Consider the following 19944-nt stretch of genomic DNA (forward strand, 5'->3'; position numbering starts at 1 on the left):
AGAGTTTACAATAAACTTTCATCTATTAGTATTTCAATATTCTTCTAGCAATACTAACTTATTCTTTCTGTAGACCTGTTTCTGTTTCCGAAAATAAAACAATATCATCAATATCATCAGCATATAATAACAAAAATAACTTAAGATTGCCCACTTCAACCCCATCAAAATTATGAACAAATAGGTACTCTTCAATGTCATATAAGTATAACGAAAATAGAATGTCGATCGATGTTCACAAAGTCGCTGCTTTAAATTTAACTATTATCCAAATCAAACACTTCTTGAAACCAGTGATAAAAGACTGCTGACAAAAGATCAGATGTTCATATTTCCGCTCCAAAATTGATGTTTTATGCATTTTTCTTAAACCGTTAGTAACGGTTTAAGCCATAAGACATTAAATTTGAATGGAAATATGAAAATCTGCGATCTGATCTTTTGTCAGCAGTCTTTCATAACTGGTTAGCAGATATTTACGCAAAAATTTGCTAATTCCAAGGCAAAAAATAAAAAAAAATGTTGGAAAAACGGTAAATCTGTGAGAGTGCAGCTTTAAACCTATATCAAACGTAAAATCGAAAACAACGATGAATGGCCGAGGAGCTCCGAATGACGTAAAATGATCTTTTTTGAAAACTTTGAAGGCCCCTTCTCAATTGTTTGGGAAACTGCCGAAATTGTCATTTTTCTTTAAGCGTAAGTAACGCTTTTAGCCATAAAACATCAATTTTCGCTCGAAAACATTAAAAACTGCGATGTAATCTTTTATCAGCAGTCTTATATCTACGGTGTTGAGACATTTACACAAAATATAGCTCATTCCAAGACCTTTAATTAAAGAGTTGTCAAAACGGCCAATCTGTGAGAGAGCAGCTTTAAGTCTTAAAGCTGCTCTCTCGCAGATTTACCATTTTGACAACTTTTTTTTTATTTTTTGTATTGGAAAAAGCAATGTTTGCGTAAATATCTGCAAACCAATGGTATAAGACTGCTGACAAAAAATCAGATCGTAGATTTTCATATTTCCATTCGAAAATTAATGTTTTATGGCCTAAACCGTTACTAACGGTTTAAGAAAAATGCATAAAACATCAATTTTTGAACTTAAATATAAAATCTGCGATCTAATATTTTGTCAGCAGTCTTATTTAACTGGTTTCCATGGATTTTCGCAAAATATGGTTCGTTCCAAGACAAAAAAAAAAAGTTGTCAAAACGTTCAATCTGTGAGAGTGCAGCTTTAAGTGATAATGGCAGATATATTAAGGTACATAACGTATCCATACACCGCTCCATCCTAAGTACATATGCGTAATAACTAGTAAGTAATAATAATTGAGGAATAAAGTGTAAATGTAAATGAATATGACTTTAAAAGTCAATGACTTATTGACATTCTTTTTGGTATAAAAGATCATTTAAGTATAAATTAAGTGATTTCAAATACTTACATATACGTATAGTCTTTTCCCCTAAGGACTGATAATTTAAAATACTTTCCGCAAACAGTTTGATATTTAACATATTTAAGCTACATTTTACAACACATATTAGCAATTAGAAACTTTAAAATTTCAATGATGACGGTTCGTGGGATCTTTTTGTTTGCTGTAATTTTATTACCGGCATGTTTTGGTCGCCATGACAAACCAAAGCTGACCATTAAGGTAATTGATAATTTCTTCTTATTAAAAAGCTTCTTTTAAATAAAACTATTTGCATTTTAAAAAGATGACCACGTTTGGTTTATCGAGTTTCCGCAGAACCCACGGCGCGAGAGTTTGGATGAACTATCTTTCATGAGCAGCTATGGTAGATGCTTTTTCTCCAACCTCAGTTAAACAAAATAAATTTAAAATATATTTTTTTCGCTGGAACTCTCTTGTGCGTAGTGAAAATAATGTGCGTATAGATACGTGGTAATTTGTGGTTGTCGTGGATATGCGCGCAATGATTCAGATATTGCAAATACATGTAGTCAAATCCTTCATTAAAAAGTTCTGAGGAGGGTGCAGAATTATTTCTTGAATGATGCATGAAGACTTTTTTATGGTGCCATTTGAAGCGAAAAATAATCAATTTGGATTTAAAATAATTTCCACAAGACAAGGTTTCCATGTCATGATGCTACATACGTCTTCAACAAGGGAGGCAATTGTGTGATGACAATAAAAATGATTTCCATACGCGTACTTGTTTTGTCTTTGCCCTAGGGCAAGATAAGAATTTCTCCCACCTCAGATAAGTAGATCCAATAATTTAACCATGCTAGATATTCTTATCTTGCCCACGGGCGAAGATAAAATGCCCGTATGGAACTTCTTTTTAACGGTCACCACATTGTAATTACCTCCCTTGTTGAAGACTATCGTCAGTAGCATCAAGGAAATCTTGTCTTATGGTAATATTTAGAACGCTAATTAATTATTTCTCGCTTCAAATGTCACCATAAAACAGTTTTCAGGCACCATTCAAGAAATAATGCTTCATTCTCCTTACAACTATTTAAAAACACCGATTTGACTATTAACATTAACTGGATCACTGCGCGTATATCTATGACAACCACGTGCTATCACATATCCATACGCAATTATTTTCACTAAGCAAAAAAGAGTTCCAGCAAAAATACATTTTTACTTAATTTTGTTTAACTGAGGTGGGAGAAAAAGCATCTACCATAGCCGCTCGTATAAGATAGGTTCATCCCGACCCTCGCGCAGAAACGAGGTTTACCGAGTTTCCGCAAAACACCCTACACTCGGGTCGGAATGAACCTATCTTACACTCTCGGCCATGGAAGATACTTATAATCATGCATTGGCAAAATATTTGAATCTACTTATCTGAAGTGGGAGAAAAGAATTTCCAGCATGGCCAATTTTTTGGATCTACTTATGTGAGGTGGGAGAAAAGAAAATACCAAACTCAGCAATTCATTTGGCATTACATGATGTCATTTATCGGATGTCGAGTGAGATGGTTACACGGTTTATTTTGTTGCAGTATCCCTACTATACCCGCCAATGAACGCCAATGAACGCCACAATTTATACCCATTCAGCTACCAGTGTTCTAAATGATCGTTATTTCCATCTATATCAACAACGTTTGCCAGCCAAAACGTAAATAAGTACAATATTATCTTTTTATTTAAAACATATCTTTGGTTCCAAATCACGCATACCGTTAGATTTCCCGCTCTGTGGTTATTATATATATGCGAACTTAATTTTAGGCGTTGACCTTCAACACAGGGCTTCTTGGGGTTGTAGAACAGAAAAACCCTGACCATGAAACTAGCCGCGAGGATCGACGAGATGTTACCATAGAGGCCGTGCGCAGCTCCAACGCTGATGTTGTGTGTCTCCAAGAGGTAGTTCGTTTTAAATGTAAAAACATGTGAAAATAACGGAAGGTCAATATTCCATGATTTTCCAAGAGCTTGCACCTCATGCTTTAATTGTTTGACATTTAATGACGGCATGCTTTTATGATTTAGGCTAACTAAATTAAGAACCCGTTATTTTAGATGATCAATCTTTAAAACTTCAAAATAAGGGCATTAATTCACGTAGCAACCATAGAATGGGCAGAACATTCCGTGGAAATGGTAGACCGTAGAAACGGAATCTACGTTTGGTATATAAAAATGGACGCGTTTAGTAACACCAAGGGATAACATTAAGAAATCGAAATTATGGTTCAGTTCACCTTTAAGTAAACTCGACACATTAATGTTTGACATTTATATGCTCGAGTAAAAAAAAAATGTAAATTGTTCAGAGGTTCAACTGGGCGGTAATTTCGGGGCCTAGTATAAAAAAACGGCCTGAGGCTTTTAAATCGAGGGTGTTAGATGGCTCGGCCAAGTCGTTATCATCTCCCGGGTATTAGGCAACGGCTCATTAAAAAAATTCGTACTGCATACGATTTTGGCACGCCGCGTTCGAACCACTCCGGAAAGAAAATGACAGTCTTAACCCCCCTCCGCACAAAGGACAAACACATGTGTGCATGGGGCAAGTCTTCAATTTATTTTTGCACATGTTGGAGCAGTGTGGTACACACAAACGCATACTTTAACAACACTGTAAAGCTCGAACATACTGTTCTGTTCTGTCTAAATGTTGCCAGCCCCTCTGGCTCATGCCCTGATCAAACCTGTCCAGGCGTCAACAATAAATAGTTACCAAGTTTCAAAGAGTCCAAATTGCGCCTCTTAATTCTTACTAACGGTGACACAGATTTGATCATATATCCTTCATTGGAATGTCAGCCGCCCTCGAAATGAAACGTGTTACCGTAGCGATGCATATATATATATATATATATATATATATATATATATATATATATATATATATATATATATATATATATATATATATGGAATTGTAACTAAAACAGATAACCCATAATTCATTCCTTAGAATATAGGAACTATGGAATCCATCCGGACATGCATGCATGAATTACATATATCAAACATGTATATAAACATATTTTTTTCTAATTTGAATGAAATCCTTCACTGTTAGAAGTCAAGCCTAGAACTGATTTTCCCGCCAATATAACCGACCACCTTAGTTCGAATACCACGTGACGTTCACGCTCAAATGACCCGCGCATCAATCAGTAAATATTTGATGTTATGCCTTTTAAGGTGCTATTCTATTAAACGACGAGCTTTCTGTTGTGTATATTTATAAAGAATTTTCTTGTTTTACCAGATATCGCTTGGGACGGACATCGAGGCCTTCGTCCGAGGTCTTGCCAACGAATATCCTCACTCACAGAGCCAACTTCACTTGTTCAATGGACAGCTTCCACAGCAGGCCGGGGTTCAACATAGTAAGTGATACAATTTGCATCCATGGAATTGAGGAGTATGTGTTCTAGTGCTATAGGAACTCTGTACTACTCCGATTCATGTAATGATACAAACTGTACATTGTTAAATGTCGTATATTTGTTCTTGTCACACATTGTGGAATATTGTATGGTCTTATCAGATCCACATGCAAACGCAAACGCGCACGCACGCACACAATCGCATGCACGCACGCACGCACGTACGCACACACACACACACGCACACACACACGCACACACACACACAGACGCACACGCACACGCACACACACACACGCACCCACACACACACGCAAACGCACACACACGGACACAAACTCGCACTCACACGCACACAAACACGCACGCACACACGCAAACACGCACACGCGCAAGCGCACACGCACGCACACGCACACGCACACACGCACGCACACACACACACGCACACACAAACACACACAGGTTGGGTCCTGTATATCCTTTACACTACATGTCAGTTTGTTGGCTCTGGTATAGCCGCAAAAAATGCCGTAAGGTGTGGTCCTGTATAGCCTCGAAAATACCTGCCGCCAGGTGGGATCTGGTATAGCCTCGAAAATACCTGCCGCCAGGTGGGATCTGGTATAGCCTCGAAAATACTGATCGCCAGAAGGAATCTGGTATAGCCTCGAAAATACTGATCGCCAGGTGGGATCTGGTTTAGCCTCGAAAATACTGATCGCCAGGAGGGATCTGGTATAGCCTCGAAAATACTGATCGCCGGGTAGAATCTGGTCAAACCTCGAACATACTGATCGCCAGGAGGAATCTGGTATAGCCTCGAAAATACCGATCGCCTGGTGGAATCTGGTATAACCTCGAAAATACCAATCGCCAGGAGGGATCTTGTATAGCCTCGAAAATACTGATCGCCGGGTAGGATCTGGTAAAGCCTCGAAAATACCGATCGCCAGGTGGGATCTGGTATAGCTCCGAAAATACTGATCGCCAGGTGGGATCTGGTATAACCTCGAAAATACCAATCGCCAGGAGGGATCTGGTATAGCCTCGAAAATACTGATCGCCGGGTAGGATCTGGTATAGCCTCGAAAATACTGATCGCCAGGTGGGATCTGGTATAGCCTCGAAAATACTGATCGCCAGGTGGGATCTGGTATAACCTCGAAAAAACCATCGCCAGTCAAAATCTAGTATGACCTTGAAAATACCGATCGCCAGTCTGGATCTGGTATAACCTCGAAAATACCGATCGTAAGGGTCTGGTATAACATCAAAAATAACGATCACCAGGTAGGGTCTGGTATAGCCTCGAACATACCGCCAGGTAATGTAAAACACTTGTATTTTGAAAAGCCCCCCACTGGAAATATATATCTGATAGAGCGATATGAAATACAAGATAGCTCTGAATTATTTTCAGGCGCTGTTTGTTCTGCCGTTGCTACCGCAGCCTTGGTAGGATGTTCGTTTGCCAACAACTGTACTGCCCTTATAGGCACATTTTCAAGCTCTGTGAAATTTGTTGCATGCCTTGAGACTTCCTGTGGATCGGAGTTACAGAACCTTATACAATTTAGTGGACTACACTGCTTATCTTGTCTTTCGTTACAAGTTGCCATCGATATCACAAAATTGCTCGAAGTGTAAGTGCAGGTGAACTAAGTAAAAGTAACATTTACAGAGGTTTTTATTAATAGAATTGTAGAATTTTCATCATGCAATTCTCCTATACAAATGAATGATTTGATCGCATTTGCCTTAAATTCTTATTTTCAACTGGTTTTAAAAAATATCGGACTGACTTAGATACTAAGTATAAGGAAATATAATTTGTCAATCTCACAAAACAGCTGTGCCTCCCCAGTGCCGTCCGAACAGTCACTGACGATCAATTCTATGGGGTTGCTGTTGTTATCGAAGCGGCCATTGAGTGTAAGACAGTCCGTCTTATTCTACCCGAACATTCCTCAATTTCTGTCCCGAGGATATCTTCGAAGCAAGGTATAGCTTAGTTATACTATTTTTTGAACCTGTACTGGCCCCCCGATTTCTCGAAACATCTTAAGCTTAACAGGCTTAATAAGCTTATTTTAATAAGCCAAAAGCCAGTCCCTAACTGGGCATATGCTCTTCTATACGTATGTCAATTTTCAGACATTAACTCGAAAATTCGATCATAGTCGCGTTCCACCTTAAATTGAATTTTGATAAATGAAAAAGAGTTTATTATGATTATCATAAAACGTAATTCCTATTCAAAGTCTAAAATCTCTTCATATATAACATAAAACAGTGAGATAAGCTTAATCCTGTTATAAGTGACTTAAAAAGTTTCGAGAAATTAGGGCCTGGTGCCCTTTTAACTAAGACTTATATATTTCACTCTCACCCTAGTGACCAACACCTATCGGGTGAGGTACCGACCTCTTTACTCCTAGACCTCTCACACCCTGGTGTTGATCGAATCTTGAGGGTTTTTTATGAGGGTCAGACACCTAACCACTCTTTCCGTGAAAGGGGATCGGACCTACATGTTCGGAATGAGAGGAAGACACTTAACCACTCTTTCCGTGAAAGGGGATCGGACCTACATGTTCGGGATGAGAGGCATAAACGTAACCACTGTTACCACGCTGGCAATCGGACCTACATGTCTAGGCTTAGTTGCACACACCTAGACCACTTTCACTCTCAAAAAAAAGCTATAAAATACCATATATTTTTAAACGATTGGTTTCACTGATTAGCATTAGCATAATGAGACCCTTTATATTCAACCAGTTTGACGACAAGGTAACAGTCGTCTGCACTCATCTGATACCGTCACTTAGTGACGTCACTACCCCAGAAGGTTAGTAAAAGATTACAATATAGCATAAATGTAACTTCTACATTTCGAATACCAGATTAAATGATGATGATAAGTAACTTATATTTTAACAAATAGACCCAGGCATATTTCCAATTAAGGGGTGTATTAAAAAATGAAGTTGTTACATTATATAGAAAACCCTTGGGTGCCAAATAACACTCCCCCTACAGAATTTTAGTGCGTGAAGAAGAGTAATGCCGACATCACGACGATAAAAGGCAAAGGCTCTCCGGAGTTTATATTTCAGATGTTTTAAGGTCAATAGGGCCTTCTCATAAATCCATGTTTCGTACCATCGTTATTTGTTTTACAATTTAATGTTTATACGTAATTGTTATATCTTTTTTTCGAAGCTTTAAGCTTATTTGGTCAGTTAAGGCAGAGTTATTTTTTGGTTCTGCAAGTACAGTCTTCAACTTAATTTGAGACTCTCAAAATGTAATTCACTGAAATTCTTGACCTTGCGAATCTTGTGGAACGTTCGTTGAAACGCTGACCACAGTTGTTGTTGTCGTTGCTGTTGCTGTTGTTGTGCTTTAAGTGTAAGTCTGTCTGCGCCCATAAATGACTGCTTTATGACTTGCACCGTGACATCCTCATGTATGACTTATACAAACTTTCAAGCGAACAGTTTGGTGAGATATTCGCCAAATGTGTATTTTTAACCCCAAATTCTGCAAGATCTGCTGTGAATGACAGAGAGGTCCTATTCGATATTGTCTCATATCTCTCGTCTTGTTAAGGTTTTATTTAGATACTTTGATATAACATGAATCGTAAAAATCATTACCTTTTGAAACTGGTATGTTTTAATGAATGAGTAGTCCTCGTGGTCAATTTGAGTGGTTTTACCAGTTTTTATTATGATAATACAATAGCATGAAGAAAACACTTATAATAAAATGCGGACATAATTATGGTAGTCAATATCTAAAGTTTTACTAGCAATTAAAGAACACATTTACAAAATTGAGAAGTAAACATAAATGCTTTTTCAAAGTCTCACTTTTCTCAGTTTATTGACTTAAAAGTGTCAACAGGATGTTCTGTTCAGCTTATCATTAAAAGTACTGTTGACAAAATATTTTCTTTCGTTTCGATGCTTTGATTGTATTAATAGCGACTGTCTCTTATCTAGATGCCAACGCATTAGAGTGCATTATTATGGGGGAAAACTCAGATAATAATTTGTCCATCAGTGTGGGTGTGTAGAAACGAGTTTTATTGAATTAAGCTTATATTCAGGGCCTTCAGCTTGCTTCTAAATAGTCATTACAAACAGAAATTGTTTATAACTTCCATTTTTGTTAATGAAATGTAAATCAACATTATTTTATAGTGGCAATGAAGCCGTTCTTTGCATCTCTGGTGGAACAGAGTCGCTCGGAAATCACCACGATAGTCGAAACGTTTAAGAACGTGCGACCATTATTGCTGCTGGGAGACTTCAACGTGAATGGTGGGCCGCTTGTCCCGGGAAAAGCAGTTGGAGAAGGTATATATGTAACATGATAACAGTGACAAGACCGAGAGCAAGTTAGATTTTTTTTTATTTTATGAAAAGTAAATTTGATTAGTTTAAACGTACTCATTCAGTTCAATATACACCTGAAATCAATGCACGATGTAAAATTATATAGTGTATAAAATGTTTCGGAATGGTTTGGATGACAAGCTTGTTAAATGCTTATATAAGTTCCTTTCCGTATTGGAGATTATGGACTTGAGTGTGTCGCGAATTGACAAGAGCATACTAAGTGGCAAAAAACGTGGATCAAATGAAAATAATGTGTTATGTGAGTGTGCATACTTATGCATTAGTCAATTGTAACCACGCCCCTCCACCTCCCCCATGTCCGAGAAATTACGGGGACTTTAAATTCGGTCCTGCCAAGCCCGGGTAAAATCCCCGCCCTGCGGTGAAGAACTGCTGGTTAATTCTCCGACAAAAGCACCCGCAACTCAAGGACCCTAGATAAGGCTTTTTTGGCGCGAAGATAAAACCACCGAATTCATCAGGCACTGCGGGGCCGCCGGGGAGGTAAAATCACGGCCTACTTACCAAGCTATCCCCGGTATGCCCCCAGACCTGTTAAAAGGTCAGTTAGGACGCAAATAGAAACATGATTGTCAGTTGCAAGTCGATACATGCAGTCTAGAAATGCACTCTTATTCCCAAAAGATTTTCCACAATAACACATTTAATACAATTGTTTTGATATACCTAAAAGGTTGAATAAATGTTAAAAACAGTGGGGGGTTTTGTATGAAGGATACTGTATTTATTTTGAAAGAAATGTGCAGAAAACATGGTATTTCTACTTTATGAGACGATAGTAGGTGCATTATTTAGTAAGTAAATTAAGGTTTATCACTCAAATTTTATGTTTGTTATACAGTGTTTGTATAGATTTTGAACAAGATTGTCATTTTAAGCATTCCTTTAATAAAACTTATAACCACCCCATTAAAGCTGCACTCTCATAGATTGAACGTTTGACAACTTTTTTATTTATATTCTTGGAACGAGCCAATTTTTGCGAAAATCCATGGAAACCAGTTATTTCAGACTACTGACAAAAAATAGATCGCAGATTTAAATATTTAAGTTCAAAAACTAATGTTTATGCATTTTTCTTAAACCGGAAGTAACGGTTTAAGCCATAAAACATTACTTTTCGAACGGAAATATGCAAATCTGCGATCTGATCTTTTGTCAGCAATTTTTTATCATTGGTTTGCAGATAATTACGTAAAAAAATGCTCTTTCAAAGACGAAAAATAAAAAAGTTATAAAAATGGTATATCTGTGAGAGTGCAGCTTTAATATCGTACGTTTAAACGGAATGTGTGCACACGAATACATCTTCTGCTGTCTATATTATTTCAGACCAATATCGACGCTTATCAAAACTATTCAACACCCAAGTTACATCAAATTGCACCTTTTGCGCTGCGGACCAAAACGTTTACAACCTCAACTCATACGACGTTCCGACGGTTATAGATCACATCTTTGGCAACGGAATGGGGATCCGAAATGTGAAGGTATGCAAAATGCTCATGTTAATTACAGCTTAAGAAAAACGTTCGAACGGTAATACATGTGATTTGACTCCATTGTGAGGACAGCCATAGTCAGATAAAATACTTTTTTATGACGTTTTAGTCTTCATTCCTTTGTAATATAAATAGCATTTTCATGTTTAAGAATTTCTTATACTGGTGTAAACAAACGCCACATAAACGGGCATTATGTACATTTATAGCGTGTGTTCACCCCTGACGAGGTATCGATTCCCAACAATGGAGAGCGTGTTCCTCTGTCTGACCATTTCGGGGTGATGGGTGATGCTGTCTGCTCTCCCGGGGCCCGAAGGGTGGCTCCCAGGCCCGGGAGGATGGGAAACAAAGGGAGGAAACGAATACAACAGTGAATTTTGTGTTTGTAAAACACCACCTGAATTCATAATTAAATGAATTTCAATTTCGTTATTTGTTGTGAATTGAACTTTCAGCTCTCGAATTTGTTGGTAGGGCATCTCATTTCAAGCACAGGGGCATGTAGTCATTCTAAAATGCCGTCCAGGCTTTTTTTGTAATGATGGTTAGCTTGGACGTCATTCATAACAAAATTCAAAAACATGTAAAAACTGTCTATAAAAATGAAATGTTCTTCATTTGTATTCTGTGGCTTAAGACTGCCAATAAATACCTTAATTCTTATCAATAACCATATCCATTTTGCAAATTCACAACCTATTTCATCAAAAAAGTAATTTAAATACATGATTTCAGTTGACAGGAGCTTTCTTACTGCTAAAAAGAAAAAGGTTACACACAACTATACTGTCGGGTTTTAATCTGCAGTAGTATTTTTAGTCTGGAGTACCTTCCCCTAACATTATCATTATCAGTTACCACACTATATTGTATTATATGAATTTGAAAAACATTTATCGTCACAAACAGGATTCAAGATTTATTCACAAACTATTCTAAGGGCAATGTGGACAATGCATACTATTATACATATATGTATATAAAATAAGACTAAATATTTAAAAAAAACGTTTATATATATAGTTTCGCTAGAACATATATATATATATATATATTTATATTAACAAATACCTCACTCCTCACATCAGAAAACCTATACAAAACTCAACTAAAGGGAATCTTCAGGAAATTACTATTTTTAATGGAATTGGTAGAAAAACGTAATTGCAGAACATTGTTGTTTGCTTTTTTCCGACTAGAGTGCGTTTTATCGTCAAGCTTAAAGCTTATAGGAAAACAACTAGAGTTAGAATTGCTGTGTGTGTTTTTAAAAGAACTATATTGGTCAACAGTTATAAATGAAATAACACTTATGTGTTTAAGAGGTTAAAACATGACAAAGCCGGGCCTCTGCTTGATAATTGGCCTTCATGCTCGTATAGAATATGCCTCGGGCTGTTATGAGACACTTGTGCAATCTTTGCCGACTAAACATTTAAATTGTCATCTTATAGAAGGTCAGATGCCCAGTTTGTGACGTGAACGCGCCAGCGGTTCAAAGAGACGCTATGAAATTTCACAAAGCTTTTAAAGGCAAACCGGTAATTTCCCCCAGTATTCTCATTTCTGTCATACAAAGTAAAAGCACACGTTTAGTATTTATAATGTATGGTCATTTTGGGACGGGAGGCTAGGTGCGTGTGGGAAAGGGGAAAGAAATGTAGAAATGTTTTTATGTCAATAGATGACAATTAAAAACCTCCAAATAATTGCAGAATTTCAAACCGTCATGGCAGGTTTTTGTCACCATACATATAAATGGTCGTTCACTGGGGAACACCAGAAAACTAACTCGCCTTCTGGTAGGAAGAAGGTAGGGAGGAGAGACCTCATACAGTCACCAGTTTGTACCTGAGGTTGCTCTTACCACAAGTTTGTGACAAATACTTGAAAAGGTTTTTTTGTTGTGTGTCAGAATCTGGATGCTTTCAAGACACCAAACAAAGGATATGAAGCATACAAAAGTCCAAAGACAGGTGTGAGCGCAGATGAGGGGTAAATTACAAAAATAGAAAATAATGAAAAGGAATTGAAAAAAATGCCATGCATGCAAATGAAAATTCTTCCCATACTTTGATAACATTCCACAAACTGAATGATATTGCTATTTGATTCATTTTGCAAAAACTAAATGCCTTTATTCCAATATACTAACAAAAGTAATTAATGTTTGAAAACACTTCATTCTTATTCTATTTTGAATAATTTAAAGGTTTACAATACAGCATATAAGTTGCCTAAACAAAACTACTGCCAAGGACACTATCAGCTCATACTTAAGTAACTAATAGTCATGTGTAACCTTAACCACAGAAAAGAAAATGCATTTGGATATTCTCGGCTACATTCGTTAACAAAAACAATGGTGTTTGGTGAATTTTGATGGTGTTTGAAAATGCATGTTGTTTTAAAGTAATTAAAACAATCTTTATGAATCTCTATGGAAACTATTTACAATTTACATAGAAGCATAAAACAATCTTCATGAAACTGTTTACATTAAAGCATAAGACAATCTCCATGAAACTGTTTACGTTAAATCATAAGACAATCTCCATGAAACTGTTTACATTAAAGCATAAGAAAATCTGTATGGAAACTGTTTACAAAGAAGCATAAGACAATCTCTATGAAACTTTTCACATTAAAGCATAAGACAATCTCTATGAAACTGTTTACATTAAAGCATAAGACAATCTCTATGAAACTGTTTACATTAAAGAAAAACAACCTCGATTGAACTAATTACATTATAGCATAAGACAATCTCTACGAAGACTGTTTACATTAAAGAAAAGACAATCTCGATTGAACTCATTACATTATAGCATAAGACAATCTCTATGAAAACTGTTTACATTAAAGAAAAGAAAATCTCCATTGAACTAATTACATTAAAGCATAAGACAATCTCTACGAAGACTGTTTACATTAAAGAAAAGACAATCTCGATTGAACTAATTACATTATAGCATAAGACAATCTCTATGAAAACTGTTTACATTAAAGAAAAGACAATCTCGATTGAACTAATTACATTAAAGCATAAGACAATCTCTATGAAAACTGTTTACATTAAAGAAAAGACAATCTCGATTGAACTAATTACATTATAGCATAAGACAATCTCTATGAAAACTGTTTACATAAAAGAAAAGACAATCTCGATTGAACTAATTACATTAAAGCATAAGACAATCTCTATAATAACTGTTTACATTAAAGCATAAGACAATCTCGATTGAACTAATTACATTAAAGTATAAGAAATTCTCTGTGGAAACTGTTTACATTAAAGCATAAGACAATCTCTATGGAAACTGTTTACATTAAAGCATAAGACAATCTCTGTGAAAACTGTTTACATTAAAGCATAAGACAATCTCGATTGAACTAATTACATTAAAGCATAAGACAATCACGATTGAACTAATTACATTAAAGCATAAGACAATCTCTTTGAAACTGTTTACATTAAAGCATAAGACAATCTCTGTGGAAACTGTGTACATTAAAGCATAAGAAAATTTCTATGGAAACTGTTTACACAGAAGCATAAGAAAATCTATATGGAAACTGTTTATATTAAAGCATAATAAAATCTCTATGGAAACTGTTTACATTAAAGCATAAGACAATCACTATTGAACTTATTACATTAAAGTCTAAGAAAATCTCTATGGAAACGGTTTACATTAAAGCATAAGACAATCTCTATGGAATCTGTTAACATTGAATGACAGGACAGTTGGCGTCACGTCCTTTATGGTACATCACATTACCTTTGCACTGTCACTTGATGGTGTGAAACGAGTTACGATGTGTACTTATTTTCGTATTAATTTCCAAGTGCACCGATTTTTACTTCTTTGAACGTATATTTACATTGCATTGTTCGTGATATTCAGCGTTGAAGAAACAGAAGCTCGAGGAGAGATACAGTTTCGAAAATACCTCATGGTTCTTGAAGGTGCAGGATGTAATGAATCAACAACTCAGACAACGCTCGCCTTTTGGCTGCATGATGGCTTGACTCCAGCGTGACGCCATCACGACTTTAAATGTGGTTGAATGCCATTAGTGACATGAGCCAGAAAAGACCGAAATTCCCAGTCAAATCAAGATATTAGGAGCCTTGAAGAAACATACACTGTACTGTGAAACAAGAGACCCTAGCGAAACCCAAACTCTCTGTGAAGAGACCACTTGGTTCTTTAACGTGCACTGGGTAAAGCACCGACACACGGGTTACAGCTTTCCTTGGTTAAAGCAGTACTGAGTACACCCTTAACCCATGCTACCATACCATTTTAGGCCGTGCGAGATATGAGGGGGCTGCTGTTACCATATTTCAACGAGTCTCGGTATGACGCGGTTTGGTTTTGAATCCGCGACCTGCATCCAAAGCGAACGCTGGAAATCACGTGATACGTAAATGTCGATTTTGAAAAACAAGTCAGATCTGAGAACGAGTACACGTGTTTCACGAAAGTTAAAGTAGTGAGGGTTAGCAAATTAACATTAAGCAAATGACTGTTGCTTCTCCAAAACCAAGTAAAACGAAATCCGAAACATCATAAAATTTAGCAACATGAACATATCTATTATTGAGTTTAATAGTTAAATTGTACATAAAGCTTTAACTGAAATGAAAAGGTTTTTTATGTTTGATCAATCAGACTATTTGCTGCCATTTTCAAGTACAAAACACGTAATGGCTACATTTTAACACTTTAAAACTAATACTAGTAAATTTCTAACGTCAAATAATTGCATCCACATAAACAGGTTTATCAATCACCACTGGCTTTGGGGAAGGTGGCTGAGAGCGCTGGCGGAACACGCCTTTTTTCTACAACGATGCGCTACGGCTCCTGTTTCGGCCATGGAGGGGGATCAATGTACACGATTTTCTCAATAATAATAGATTTCGGAAGCCGTGGCGGCGGTCCACGGTCAAGTGGGTCCATCTTTTCGACAATTATCCTCTGCGGCTCCTGTGGGGGATACTTCGGAGGGTCAATGTAAACTGGTTTTTCGATTATAATGGGCCTAGGTGGCGGGGGTGGCGGATCGGGACCTATAATGATCGGCTTCTCCTCAATCATTAGCGGCGGAGGTGTGGGTGGTTTCGGATACTCCTTAACAATCGGTTTGTCTACATCATGTCGTGGCGGCGGTGGCGGATCTATGTAAATGTATATATATATATAAGCCGACTGGTTTCACTTGTAGCTCATCAGGGTTTATAATAAATGTTTAGCTACAAGTGAAACCGGTTGGCTTATTAAAGAAAATAATACCCATGTCCTCATGCTTGACTTAAGGCTGGTGGAAGGGACATTGAAGTAGAAATTGAAAGAGTTTCCTGTAGTTCACTCTCGTGAACCTGTTCTTTACTTTATAGGCGAAGGTAATTAAAATAACTTAAGATTTTTTTATAAACAATTATACTATACTTATTATGTTACATAAACATTATAATTAATATCACAACGATGGGGTAAGACAACAAATATATCTCTTAATCTGAAATGGAAGTTCTTGTACATTTAGGTTTAGAGTTATTCGCGTTTTCAAAGCGCACAATTAGATGACAAGAAATTTAAGTCAGCACCGCGGTATATATCAAGTCTAACATAAGTACCCAACTCCACATATGTAAAGTTCTGCGTATTCTGTGTCGCCATTGCTAGTCCCGCCATCATTTGGTCCCGTGGCTCGCGAACCAAGCCGGAGGTAGGAGGGGGATCACCTGCAGTATTGGTATAAGATCAACAATATCCGATAGAAAACAGTCCAATATATCAATGTTCAGAGTTTTAATGCCGTTGTAGTGTTGGTGCCAATCTATGATAAGGTCCTTTCAGTGCACACTTGCGTTAAGCTTGTTGTTATCAAGTTATGTGACCCTTTCATAAGGTCATAAGTTAAAACATTATATATATATATATTTGACAACGATTGCGAAGAAAGTTATGATACGTCACTATCGTTGGCACGATGTTGCGCGAGAGTTTGGTCTTGTGTTATTGGGGAAACCGGAGAACCCGGAGACACCCACTTGTCCGACTTGGTGACCACTAACCAAACTCACATGCGTCAAGGCCGGGAATCGAACCCGGGTCTCTTGGTGAGAAGCGAGTGCATTAATCACTTCACCGGACAATATAATTTTCGTTGTTTGAAATTATTGAATTAGACGAAAATTATTTTCCCTTGTTACAGTCAATCCGATAGGTGGCGAATAAGTTTTGCACGAGGATTTCGTGCTTTGAGAGTTGAGTGGTCATTCAGCCTTGGGACCGGCCGTCGAGCAGACTTGTTTTTGATGTTGTCTAATTATCTACACGATGGAAACTTTATCGTCTGCTGATATTCAGCAGGAGACTGTGCAGCCTGAGATTCAAAATAGTTTACGTGAAATTTTGTTTGAGTTGCGAGGACAAAAGTCGCAAATTAATTATCTGAAAGACGAAGTTCGCGGACAGTCACTTGCTGTAGATGAAGTTAAAAAGTTGAAAACCATTAAATACATTGCCTGGAAATTTAGTGGAAACCGGCTTCAGTTTGAATTTAATTCCGAGTTGGAGGACAGTGTGAAGCAGAATTTGTGGGCTATAGAAAATGTGAAAATTGATTACGCAAAGGAAATACTGGCTGGCATTGCGGATAAGCTCCACGTAAGAAACAAACACATACGTATTGCTGATACTTCCGAAGGAGGCTGGGAGACAGTGCGCCAATATCAGTCAAACCCATTGGCGAGTGACTCTGACGACGAGTCGCGCATTCTCAAGGCGGACTCGCGAGCAGTGCGGAAACGTAAGCAGCAGAAACCCAAAACGAAAGCTAAATCACCAGCTGTAGCTTTGGGGTACACGGACAGCATGGCTCTGGCGCGCGGATTTGCTGGTACTTCCTCTACGTCGCAAGCACAATCCGGGGGCGGACATTCGTTTCGTGGCTACCAGGGGTTTCCCAGAAACAGAGGGCAGCTTGGACCCTGGTTCGGATGCGGCGAGTACAACCAAGTGCGGCGCACGTGCCCGTATAATAGGTTTGGGGGAGCTCAGCAGGGACAGCAACAGACAGAGCAGCCCGGCAAAAAATGAAACTTGCAGTACAGACAATGCTGGTGATTGGACTGTTAAAGATGAGTATTTTGATGAAAACATGTCTTTTAATTTTGATACTGATAGGTTTACAAACAATTTTTCTATTTATGAACAAGGTTTAAAAGAAATTATCGTAAAAGATCGGTTAAAAAATCACATAGATTTTTGGACTAAAATTGGAGCCAGTGAGTTCATTTTAGAAACAATTAAAGATGGTTATAAAATTCCATTTTATTCCTTGCCTGAGAAAAGCTTGTTACATAATAATCAATCGGCATTGAAAGATCCCGAATTTGTACAAACTGCTATTTGTGATCTTTTAGATAAGGGGTTGGTAGAAAAATGTGAGCTAATTCCAACGGTAGTGAACCCCCTATCAGTACCTGTGCAAAATAGTGGCAAAATACGCCTAATTTTGGATTTGAGAAATGTAAACATACATGTATGGAAACAGTCCGTCAATTATGAAGATCTGAGACGTGCTCTAATGTGTCTTGAAAAAGATAGCTATATGATCAAATTTGATATTCACTCAGCTTATCATTTTTTGGATATTAGGTATAATCATACTCAGTATTTAGGGTTTTCTTTTCAAGATCAAGAGGGAAGTGTGTGCTATTATAAATTTTTAGTCCTTCCCTTCGGTTTAGAGGTAGCCCCTTATTTGTACACAAAATTCACTCGTCCACTCTTTAGAAAATGGCGTGGTGAGGGAAAGAAAGTGATCAAGTTTCTAGATGATGGCTTTGGCACTGATGGTACATTACAGATGACATTTAAGTTGTCACAAGACATCAAGCAGGATTTACTTGATTCTGGTTTAATCCCTAAAGCTGGTAAATCATTGTGGGAGCCTGTACAAGTGCTAGAGTGGCTGGGGGCTGTTTTAGATAGCAAAAAGTATGTTATATACATTCCTGATCGAAGGTTAGAGAAAGCTCTTTTTACCCTTCATATTTTGAAGGTGACTCAGTGAGTACCTGTGCGTACGTTATCCAGTTTTATTGGTCAAATCATATCAATGGGAATAGTGATTGGTCCAGTTGCTCAAATTATGACTCGTTATTTGAGTATGGATGTTTTAAAGGCTCTCACATGGAACTCCTATATTAGAGTCTCAGAGGAGGGTAGGCACCAGTTGTATTTTTGGGAAAATACATTACATTCATTAAATATTCGGCAGCTTTCCTCATCCGCTGCATGTACCGAGATTGTGTATAGTGATGCCTCTGGTGTCGGGTATGCGGGTTATGAAGTGAACACTGTTAACGGGGTATCTCATGGTATGTGGTCGCCTGAGGAGGCTCCCCGGTCCTCCACGTGGAGGGAGTTGTGTGCTGTGTTTAGAGTCATGCGCTCTATTGTACATATATTGAGTCATAACAGAGTAAAATGGTTTACAGATAACCAGGCCGTTTGTAGTATAGTAAACGAAGGGTCAATGAAAAAGGATTTACAGGATGTTGCTATGCAGATTTTCAATGTTGCTTCCACTCATTGTATACACTTAGAAACAGAGTGGATTCCACGCGGAGACAATTGTCGCGCGGATTATTTGTCAAAGGTAGTCGAGGTTGACGATTGGTCCATAGGTGACAATATCCTAGAAGTGTTACATTCAAATTGGGGTCATTTAGATGTAGACTACTTTGCGTCTGAACATAATGCAAAATTACCAGTGTTTTATTCCCGATTTTGGTGTTATAACACTTCTGGTGTAGGTGCATTTACGATTGATTGGTCAAAGGACATTGGTTTGTTTGTACCACCAATTATGTTAGTAGCTAAGGTGCTGAGAAAAATGGTAGCATGCAAGGCAAAGGGTGTACTAGTTGCTCCCGAGTGGAAATCTGCTAGTTATTGGCCATTATTGTATAATGAGAATAGTCAGACAAGACCGTTTGTTCGTGAAGTTATATATTTGCCCACCAATAAGGAGTCCTACACGCCATGCAAAAATGGCGTTGGTATGTTGGAAACGAAGATTTAAAGTTTAATATGTTAGCTATGTACATTGATTGTACGATCATT

The 19944-nt window shown here is 37.5% G+C and overlaps 3 protein-coding genes across 3 annotated transcripts; 2 read left to right on the forward strand and 1 right to left on the reverse strand.

The window, feature by feature from the left end:
* Positions 1-1583: 1583 nt before the first annotated feature.
* LOC128204317 (uncharacterized) lies at positions 1584-7299 on the forward strand. Its single transcript, XM_052905729.1, has 6 exons — positions 1584-1670; positions 3242-3379; positions 4737-4857; positions 6281-6503; positions 6711-6861; positions 7255-7299. The coding sequence occupies exons 1-6, from the start codon at positions 1584-1586 to the stop codon at positions 7255-7257; spliced, it is 723 nt and encodes a 240-aa protein (XP_052761689.1). The 3' UTR covers positions 7258-7299.
* Positions 7300-7617: 318 nt separating this feature from the next.
* Positions 7618-11222, forward strand: LOC128204318 (uncharacterized). Its single transcript, XM_052905730.1, has 4 exons — positions 7618-7711; positions 9072-9227; positions 10623-10780; positions 11002-11222. Exons 1-4 carry the CDS (start codon positions 7618-7620, stop codon positions 11167-11169), a joined length of 576 nt encoding a protein of 191 aa, XP_052761690.1. The 3' UTR covers positions 11170-11222.
* Positions 11223-15393: 4171 nt separating this feature from the next.
* Positions 15394-17088, reverse strand: LOC128204319 (uncharacterized). The gene is made up of 3 exons (XM_052905731.1): positions 17022-17088; positions 16443-16550; positions 15394-15983 (listed from the first exon to the last, which is right to left on the reverse strand). Exons 1-3 carry the CDS (start codon positions 17086-17088, stop codon positions 15661-15663), a joined length of 498 nt encoding a protein of 165 aa, XP_052761691.1. The 3' UTR covers positions 15394-15660.
* Positions 17089-19944: the final 2856 nt, after the last annotated feature.

Source organism: Mya arenaria, chromosome 10 (genome assembly GCF_026914265.1).
Source record: "Mya arenaria isolate MELC-2E11 chromosome 10, ASM2691426v1".
Taxonomy (NCBI): domain Eukaryota; kingdom Metazoa; phylum Mollusca; class Bivalvia; order Myida; family Myidae; genus Mya; species Mya arenaria.

Excerpts from the sequence above, each read along its gene's own strand:
- LOC128204317 (XM_052905729.1), top strand. The coding sequence starts at position 1,584 with ATGACGGTTCGTGGGATCTTTTTGTTTGCTGTAATTTTATTACCGGCA. Across the intron at positions 3,380-4,736 it reads ATGTTGTGTGTCTCCAAGAG|ATATCGCTTGGGACGGACAT; the intron begins GTAGTTCGTTTT and ends TTGTTTTACCAG. Across the intron at positions 6,504-6,710 it reads ATCACAAAATTGCTCGAAGT|CTGTGCCTCCCCAGTGCCGT; the intron begins GTAAGTGCAGGT and ends CTCACAAAACAG.
- LOC128204318 (XM_052905730.1), top strand. The coding sequence starts at position 7,618 with ATGAGACCCTTTATATTCAACCAGTTTGACGACAAGGTAACAGTCGTC. Across the intron at positions 7,712-9,071 it reads TGACGTCACTACCCCAGAAG|TGGCAATGAAGCCGTTCTTT; the intron begins GTTAGTAAAAGA and ends ATTATTTTATAG. Across the intron at positions 10,781-11,001 it reads TGGGGATCCGAAATGTGAAG|CGTGTGTTCACCCCTGACGA; the intron begins GTATGCAAAATG and ends GTACATTTATAG.
- LOC128204319 (XM_052905731.1), bottom strand. The coding sequence starts at position 17,088 with ATGACCACTCAACTCTCAAAGCACGAAATCCTCGTGCAAAACTTATTC. Across the intron at positions 16,551-17,021 it reads CGCCACCTATCGGATTGACT|GTGATCCCCCTCCTACCTCC; the intron begins GTAACAAGGGAA and ends CCAATACTGCAG. Across the intron at positions 15,984-16,442 it reads CTTTACATATGTGGAGTTGG|ATCCGCCACCGCCGCCACGA; the intron begins GTACTTATGTTA and ends ACATTTACATAG.